General features: G+C 29.6%; 1 protein-coding gene across 1 annotated transcript; it reads left to right on the forward strand.

Moving 5' to 3' along the window:
- Positions 1–8,453: 8,453 nt before the first annotated feature.
- On the forward strand, positions 8,454–9,488 carry LOC140884776 (uncharacterized). The gene has a single exon (XM_073291624.1). It carries the CDS (start codon positions 8,591–8,593, stop codon positions 9,269–9,271), a length of 681 nt encoding a protein of 226 aa, XP_073147725.1. The 5' UTR covers positions 8,454–8,590; the 3' UTR covers positions 9,272–9,488.
- Positions 9,489–10,074: the final 586 nt, after the last annotated feature.

A 10,074-nucleotide genomic window follows, 5' to 3' on the forward strand; every position in this document is an offset into this window, starting at 1 on the left:
GTGAATGCATTGTTGATGTGTACTTGATAACGGGTATGCATATATATTCATAATTTTTAAAAAGTGATGTAAAATTATTTTAATCAATATATACAAATGAAAATGAAGCTGAACTTAAACTAGTTAATCCTTGAATTATATGTGTATCAAACAAGTTTATTTAGAATTTCATAGCATTTAAATCAATTTTTTTTTGGAAAACCAAATAAATCAATTTATGTATTTCATATTGATAAAAATTTATTGTTTATTATAACATTTAATCGGTAACTTAACTGTATCGACAAATCGTATAGTTGACAATACCGTACTCTACGTGATCGGGATAATAATGTTTTTTTGAATTATATAAAAATATGTCTCGTAAAATTGATATATTATTTTTTTAAAGTATATATTATTTATATAATAATACATTAATTTTTTATAACAGCTATCTTGATAATTTAAATAAATTGACTAACACTAAAAAACAACTATATTTTTGTTGTTTTTAATATAAATTTATTATCCACTTTGTTTTTTGTTTTTTTGAGAAAGCATTATCCACTTTGTTGGCGGTGGTGTTGATATAATTTTTTTACGGAATTGTTGTGAAAATTCTTTCCTTATTTCAATACCATTAGATCACGTGAGATTCTCATATTTATATGAAAATTGACATCTGTATGATGATCCAATGGTTATAATTTAACCACATCATGGAGGAATAAATACTCCAATTGTAGTATTGAACAATCGGGCAAAATTTCGGTTCAGTCCTAAATGTTTGGACACATTTTCGGTTCAGTCCTAAATGTTTGGATGTTACCGGGTTGGTCCTAAATCTTTCCAAAAAATTCCCGGTTCAGTCCTAAATGTTTATACGTTCCCGGTTTGGTCATAAATGTTTTCCAAAAGTTTTCGGTTCAGTCCTAAATATTTTTACATTGTCGATTTCGTGCCAAATATTTCTCAAAAGTTCCGGTTTGATCCTTCCATCTACCTGTGTGTTAAAACTAACATCGCGTAGTGTTATATCATTTATAATTGAGTTTTATATTATTTATTATATATTTAACATTAAACAAGTTATAAATAAAATACAAATTTATTAGAGTTTTTATCCAAATTTAAATCCATTTTACACAATTTTCAAAATAAAAATATTAAATTCATGATGCTACAAAATAAAAACTTAAATAAAATAAACGAAACTTGAGGAATTAAAATTTAATTATGTTATTTCACATTTCTATTAATTTTGTTATATTCTCGTTCATGATTCTTGCAAATTTAAGAAAAAAATTTGAAGGTTGAAAAAAGATATATATCTTTTTAAAACTCTTTTTATAATTTAAAAAATACTATTTGAAAAAAATTTACTATTAAATAAAACTTAATTTCATATCACTACTTCAACGATTGTCAAATACTTCATTATATTTTCTCAATTGTAACCATAAGTATTCTTCTCTTGAAAAATTTGATGAAAATTTCAAATATTTTGTGAAATAAGTAATACTAGTTATTTGCTAAAATATTTGTTTATTTGTTTGTGATTGATAATGTTTTTAACTATAAGATTGCACGGTACAATTATTTTTTATCCTATAATTTTATTTTGCATAATTTATATTATATTTTCATTTAAAAGAAATTCTTGTTCATTTATTATTATTATTATTATTATTATTATTAGCTTCTATTTTATTTAACTTTGTCTTTTGTTTGTAAATTTTTTTTACCACGCTTTGTTTGTAGATGAAAGTACCAAACCGAGAACTTTTGGAAAATATTTAGGACGAAATCTGGAATGTAAAACATTTAGGACTGAACCGACAACTTTTTAAAACATTTGGGACCAAATTGGGAGCATAAAAATATTTAGGACTGAACCGGAAATTTTTTAAAAACATTTCGGACTAAACCGAAAACTTTCAAACATTTAGGATTGAACCGAAAATATGTCCAAACATTTAGGACTGAACCGGGATTTTTTCCATAATAATCCAAAGTCCGTCTTAATTTAATGTGAATATAACGGATGATTTAACACCGTTATGACTACAACAGTGGATTCCGTGCGTTTTTAAACAGCCGTTGATGGTTTTTGGTCCACAATTCAAGGCGAGGTCTCATTCCCGAGCACATTTATTGTGCGGCGTACCAAACAAAATCACGTCTAATTTTGATTTGATATTTTCATTATTTTTCAAAAATAAAATTTATTTCAAAAAATAAAATGAACTTGTGATTTCACAATTAAAGAACGTGAGTGACATAACTCGATCTACAAATCCCAATTCCAATCACGTAGCATATCAGTCAATTGTGGAGACAGAATTATTAAACTATCCCAGCTAAAATTTTAAACTCTAAAATTATTTAAACTTTTGAATATAATCAATCGGGCTACTATTAAATTAATCTAATTTTTTTTAAAAATTAATATATATAAAATTTTAAAAAAAATTCGAATCACCCGGACTAAAGCCGGAATGCCGCTATATGTGGCTATGCTACTGATGTCAGCATTTGACATTGTGGCATTATCCATACTTTGCTTAAACAACTAAAATAATATCTCAATGAGCATAACGTCGCTATGCTCCCGAGCCACGCGTCGAAAAGCCTAGAAGATATCTGACAAAACTTTTTATAAGTTGTTTATAATTTGTAGACTATTAAACGCCTTCAACTTATATTTTAAAGTTTAACCTTTTAGAAAGACTAAAATATCTTCTATCATCATAAACTATGCAACATTTCGAATATATAACATTTCTTGATAAGAAATATATTGTAGTATTAAACAAAAGAGTATTTTTAAGATCATGTTTAAAATAAGTTTAATAAAAAATTATCTAACAGGCTGTTTTTTAAAATAATTTTACAAGCTCACAAAAGTTAAAACAAGTATAGAACATGTGAGCTTAAAATATCGAGTCTCAAAACTGTCAAAAAAAATATTGAGTCTCAGTTTCTAAGGGCTAAAATGTAATAAGTTGTTTCTTTGCATTGGTGTCGCTGTTTAGATATATCGATACAAGCGGACCGGGCTTCTTCAGTTGCCCGTTGTATTTTGAGCCCATCAAAAGAGGTGTCCCTCAAATTGGGCTTTTGATCTCCGTCCCCAACTGATTGAAGTCAAATATTTTGAGCCCATCAAATGAAGGTGCCTCTCAAGTTGGGCTTTTGATCTCCGTCCCCTAACTGAATCAAGTCCAATTAAGATATTTTTTTTTATTTAAAAAACAAAATCAAAGCAAAGGCCCAAGTAAATGTATTGCATCCATTAAGTTTATTTTGAGATAATTTGTATTTTTTTATCGCATAATAATAATTTTTTTTATAAAAAAATAGGTAAGCATTATATCGCTTGAAATTAATACCATTTATAACATAAATAAAAACAAGTATCATTCGAGAATAATTTTTATTCTTTTATGAATGGAAAAGACATCTGTAAGAAACACTTTATGTTTTTTTTTAAAAAAGTACCATTAAAAATTAAATACCAAGAATTAACAAAATGTTTAATAATTAAAATTTGTTCGGTTAATATGAACAAATTAACAATTTTACAAATTTTTAAATCAAAATAATACACTAATATTGGTGATATGAAATGCGGAAAATTCAACTATGAAATCTTTTATCTACTTTTTTTTAATAAATAAATAAATAACCTGTTTTTTCATCTACGACTTTACATGTTTTCTCCTTTGGTTTTGTAATTAATCAAATTGACATTGGTCCGCTAACTTTTAATAGTTAATTGTTTCGATCCTATTGTTCTTAAGGTCTTCAATTTTTAGCTGAAAATTAAAGATTAGTTTGTAAAATTCGATAATATGACAAAAATATGGGGATTGTAAATTTTTTAAAATTATATATTTTTAATTTGATTTGACGCATTTCACGAGGATTATTTCTCTTCAACTTGTAAATATCCTTTGTTTCTATGTCTATCAGATTTTATAGCTTGGTCATCAATTTGCAACTAAAATTAGACACTTATTAAAAACATGACTTAAATAGCTAAGAGTTAAAAATAAGTGGATTAAAACTCAAGTTTGACTAGTTGCAACATGAAAAAAACAGATAAAGTTATAAGACCAACTTTTAATATATATATTGAGGGATTTTCAGCTGCCCAATCATGTTTTTTCACTTGGTTCGCAACCACTAAAACTCGATAGTGGGTTTTAGTGGTTTTTGTTTTTTTTTTTTCGCATCACTAAAACCCGTCCCGGACCAAGTAAAAAAATATGGTTGGGCAGCTGAAAATTTAACTATATATTTAACGAAATGGAGTAAAATAAATGCAATAAAACATAAAATATTCTGTTTGAAAATTAAAATCTCCATGTATAACATAGACGAGGAAACAAAGTATGGCCACGTCGAATTATGGCCTCAAGAATAATGGACCCAGCCTTTGCATTGGTCACCACTAAATTGTGTTGGGAAAAAAGCTAGCAATTAGATTTTGAGGTCAATATTGAGGAATTTGTGGTGTGGTGTTGGTTTCGCTTTGATCAATTATCAATAAGTTTCTAAGACAAGTTTTTTTATGGGCTACCACAATGAAACACTTGCACAACATATATCTTGTCATTGATTGAATAAAGACGGATCAAAATTCGGAACGACGACGACGTGTATTACATTTAAAATCAAAGTTTTAAATTTGAATCGAGGCTCTAAGATCAAATTTTTAAATTTGAGTCAAGGCTATGAGTTCGAAATTTAATTATAACAAACTGCTGTATTAACAGAAAAAATCGAAACAATTCAAAGTAGTGAATAAAGAATTTATTATTTTGATAGAATATTGAAGTAGTTTTTTTATGTAATGGAATGAAAATCAGTCACTTTATTATGTTAGAGCGTTATCTGTCGGTGTCATCATAAATATGTTGAAAACTAACTTTCGTTTGGATTGAGAATGCGTATGGATGCAATGTTAAAACTTTATTGAAAAGGATTTAGTGCTAATTAAGGAGGCGCTAATTATTGAAATTTAATGAATATATAGGCTATATTGAAGATACATAAATCCATTCTTGCACAGGATGCATTTGATTTGTAAGAAGAGTCGACTGAAGTATTCGATATATCTATGAATCTGAAATTATAATTTTATAAAGTATTTTTTTATTTAATTAGACATAAGATTCTACTATAAACTAAGTGGATACAATATATTTAATTAAAAGGCGAATTTGAGATCAAATATATTATCGATCCAAGTAATGTCTGATTGTTTTGTAAATTTAAACCTTTCATTCAGAAGTCAATCCAAGAACTTTATAGAATTGTGGACATTTTAGTTGTGTTATTAAAATTTATATTTATTGGACAAAAAATGGAAATTTAAAACGATGATGGGATATTTTTCCCCTTTAAATAGAGCATAAATTTTACATATCCACACTTTTAGGTAGGTTTCAATGTTTGGTGTTGCTAATAATTGTAAGATGCTCAAGTTATAACATGTGATTTATCCTTTAAATCATTTATGATTCCGCGTGTCAACATTATTGTTATTGTTTCATCACTTTGATGTGACTAATCTCTCTCTTATGTAGTACAAGGCTTTGTTGGTAGTTAATGTAACGGTTAATTATAATTCAGTCCCCAAACCTAAACAAAAATTAATGATCAGTCCCTGTCAGAAAAAAACTTTGTTTAAACTCCTTGGGCCCACATGTTTTGTTTCGGATAAAATTCGGTACAAAACATGAAAAATATGGTACAAATACATGATATTTGAGTATCAAATGTGTTAGATCTAGTATAAATATATAATTTTCGAGTACTAAAAAATATTGATATTAATAACACATTTATCTTATTTGGATGAAAATCGGTACAAAACATTGAAAATATGGTACGCATATGTGATTTTTGAGTACCCAATGTGTTAGATCTGGTACAAATATATGATTTTTGAGTACTCAAACACATGTTGCAAGTTCACGTTAATAAATATGTTTAGATTTTATACTCAAAATTGTATTTTTTGTACTCGATCTTGAACAATTAGTGCTCAAATATCTTGTATTTATACCATATTTTCAATGTTTTGTACTTAATTTTATCCGAGTAAAATAATGTGGGCCCAGGGAATGCAAACAAATTTTTTCTGACAAGGGACTGATTCTTAATTTGCTTTTGGATTTAGGGACTGAAAACCAATTCACCCTTAATGTAATAGATTAATTAGTGATGATTAAACAATATTTTTGTATCCAAGATATCTTGGAGTGTAGATGATAAAACAATGATTGATTATGTATTTTTGTTTATTTTAGAAATATGTATTTTTGTTTTTTATTCAATGCTCGATTTAAGTTTTACATGTGGGTCTTTTCACAAGCTATTCTTAATAAGGATGGAGCCGAAAAATTTAATTAAGGACTCGATTTAAGTTTTACGAAAGGATGAGGGTCTTTTCACAAGTTTTGCTTAATAAGGATGGAGCCTTATCGGATGATGGGATGACATGGATAAATCATTTAAAAAATGAAATGTTATTGTACATTTAGAGAGTAACACTTGCAATCACTGACCCCTCATTGGCTCTATATCTGGTTATGAATGATGGCTATGAATATGCTACCTATTAAAAGTTATTTGTACAAAATATTTTTTTTTGTGAATTCGAGAAATTATATTAAAATTTAAAACTCAAAAAATTGAGTAATATGATTATTTAATTTAAAAATTCAAAAGAATAGATAAAAATAAAAAAATTTTACTAAAATATGATAGATATAGATAAGATTCAAATTTATTAAAATATGATTGATATTTTCTAATATATAATATTTTATAATTTGATAAAAAAATGTATTTATAATTTACCTAACCAATTATGACATCGAAATTAATTATTCTAAATATCTCAAACTTAATACTGTATCACATTAATTTCACATATCAATATATTAATTATAATCTTTATATTATATATATATTTAATCGTCTTGTCCATGATGCTTAACCGTTAACAATAAAAATGTACATCTAATTAGATATATATATTTTGAAAAAACTGCAATTTTGGTCTTTTATGTTTGTTATTTTGCGATTTCGGTCCCCTATATTTCATATTTCAGTTTTAATCCTGCATATTTCGATTTTTGACAATTTCAGTCATTTTTATTCGAAAATGATTACGTGACACTATACACGTCAGCTCTACATCAATACTGTATTGGTGCCACATCGGCGACACATAAGAAAAAAAACTAAAATTGCAAAAAAAAATAAAGATAGCAGACTAAAACTGAAATCAAAAAATATAAATAACTAAAATCACAAAGTGAAAAAAAATACAAAACTAAAAAAAACAAATTATCCATATACTTTTTATGGCTCAAGTTTTGGTGGGAACAAAGAAGAAACGAAATAGGATAGAGTTCAAATTCCGAAGTGGGTTAGATGCCACATTATACGTGCCTGCCTAATCCTTCCAACAAATGATTTTTGTTTGTTTATATGTCCCATCGTGTCTCCCTATTTTAATCACATGAATATCCATTCATGCACTAAGCAGAAACATGTTTTCCTCTTTATTAATCTTTCCAAAAACCCTAAATTATAGTATATAGACAACCATGTGGCTCTCAATTATGGTGTATTCAAATCACATTCATTGGTAGTAAGAAATAATTACTTGACCAGCAAACGCAAACGTTACAATTTTTTAGACCTACTTTTAGATGATACATATTCATTAACTCTTCTTTAATTTTTGGCAACGCCATTGATTCTTGGAGAGTTAATATATTGAACTCCCAAGAACTATATATTATATTTTATCCTTCTCTCAATTATAGAGACTTTTTTAAATTATTATTATTGTCTTAATCAATAATAATTATTATGTATAATGAACCTATCTGCCTCATGTGATGTATGAAAAAACACATGTAGCCCTCTTATACTCATTAGTCATTAGGTTAAATGTTGAGTATTACACATTAAAGTCGTCAAAATGAACTAGCTATTATCGACTCAATTCGTCCATTTTGATGGGCAGACTAACCAATTAGCATTTTCAATTTTAGTTATATCAAATGAATCGGAGCGAGTTAAAGTCCAACATGTCATTTGATGGAGTGGGAAAAGAGGTGCAAACGAATCCGTCGATCTCGAGTTGCTCACAAGTAAGTAGCTTGACTCGTAATTTGTGCTCCTACATGGGATAGATACATACATTGATAACCACAATACCGTCAATAAAAGATTCCGATTAATTTCATCCTCCAAGTACATCACCTAATCCACCTAAAAATTAAAATCACTCATAAATCCATCCTTGTCCCCTTTCTCCCTATATCCATATATAAATATACATTACCTTTTTTTTGCTGGAACAAAGAATTCGCAACTCCCATATTTATTAATTAATCCAAAAAAAAAAAAACACACACACACACACTTTATAGTTATCCATAGTTCCATTTCCATGCAGAGAATCCAAATCTTTCTGTTTCCAACTGCCTTCAAAATCTTGATTCTCATATTCTGAAAATCTCGCCCCCCCATCAATCAATCAAACTCCCAGCTAATATATACATATATATATATATATATGGCGATCGAAATTTTCTCCGACAGCCCCAACCTGGTAATAAGCCCCCGGATCTCATTCTCCCACGATCTCTCCCCGAACAACGTCGTACCCATCGAACAATACCTTCGATCCAACAAACCCAGCATCGATTTCGATTTCTGCGTCTTCAACCACACCTTCGCCCAATATTCCTCCTCCTCCGCCGACGAGCTTTTCTCCGACGGCAAAATCCTCCCCATCCAAATCAAGAAACCACAGCCTCCACCTCCCCCGCCGGCCAACACCTCCGCCGAGCCACCTCCGCCGCCTGCGGCCGGCAAGCAAACGAGTACTATCACTCCGGAAGAGATCATCAAACACGGCGGCAAGTCATCGTCGTTCTGGGGGTTCAAGCGCAGCACGAGTTTGAACGGCGGCAGCGGGCAGGGGCAGGGGAGGGGTCTGTGCCCGTTGCCGCTGCTGTCTCGAAGCAAGTCGACAGGCTCCAATAGTAACGTGAAACGACCGAGCAATACGAAGCAGGGATTGCTGAGATCTTCGTCTTGTAGCCAGCAGAAGCCGCCATTGAAGAAGAGCAATCATGCTTCGTATTGCTATGGGGTTAAAATCCATCCGGTATTGAACGTCCCGCCGGCGAATCTCTTTGGTTTGGGTTCCATCTTTAATTACAGTGGCACCAATAAGAGGAATAAAAAGTGATGTGTAATTTCCATGCTTAATCGTTTGAAATTTGAATCGATTTCCATTTCTGAATCTGGCCCCAACTTCGCGATTCTGTGAATCAACACGATCCACATGTTTTATAGCAAGAATTGCGAAAAAAAACACAGAGTAGATCATTTTGCACGCAACCAGTTGTTTATTTGTTTCTGCTGAATATTTTCACTTGTAATATTGTTTTGTGGATATAATATTCTCTACGACAAGTATTGTGCAACAAGTTCGTCCGAAAACATATTAATACGAAGAATCCAACGGATAGATTATTTGTTAAATGCTCAAATACTCCATAGATTTAAACACATTTACACAGACGAATACATCCGATGATTTATATTTTTATATATTGTTGATGTGGTAAATTATGAGATACTCGATCAATGATTAAGTTCATATCCATAAGATAGTTTAAACTCAACCGTTGAATCGTTTTTGCATGATGTAGGTCGTAAAATATGATCCAGAAGCATAGAAGAAGCAGGGTCTTTCTCATAGGCCCACTCGACCATTTGCTTAATATATCTAGGGAATTGCGTACATAAGCCTCATGAAATATTAAAAATATCTTCATTTGCAAAAATATAAAAATTCTAAATGTGGTATCACATGTAATTAATTAATTAGTCAAATAAAGATGTATCACTTTTTTTTTTTTCAAAAATTGAACAGGTTTATTATTGTTATTTTTTATTTTGAATACTTTGTGATTATGAACATCGTGTGTAGCATCGTCACATCATGATTCGTGCGATGGAGTGAAAGATTCAATAAAATTTAATAGC

This window comes from Henckelia pumila, chromosome 2 (assembly GCF_033568475.1).
Source record: "Henckelia pumila isolate YLH828 chromosome 2, ASM3356847v2, whole genome shotgun sequence".
In the NCBI taxonomy this organism is placed as follows: Eukaryota; Viridiplantae; Streptophyta; class Magnoliopsida; order Lamiales; family Gesneriaceae; genus Henckelia; species Henckelia pumila.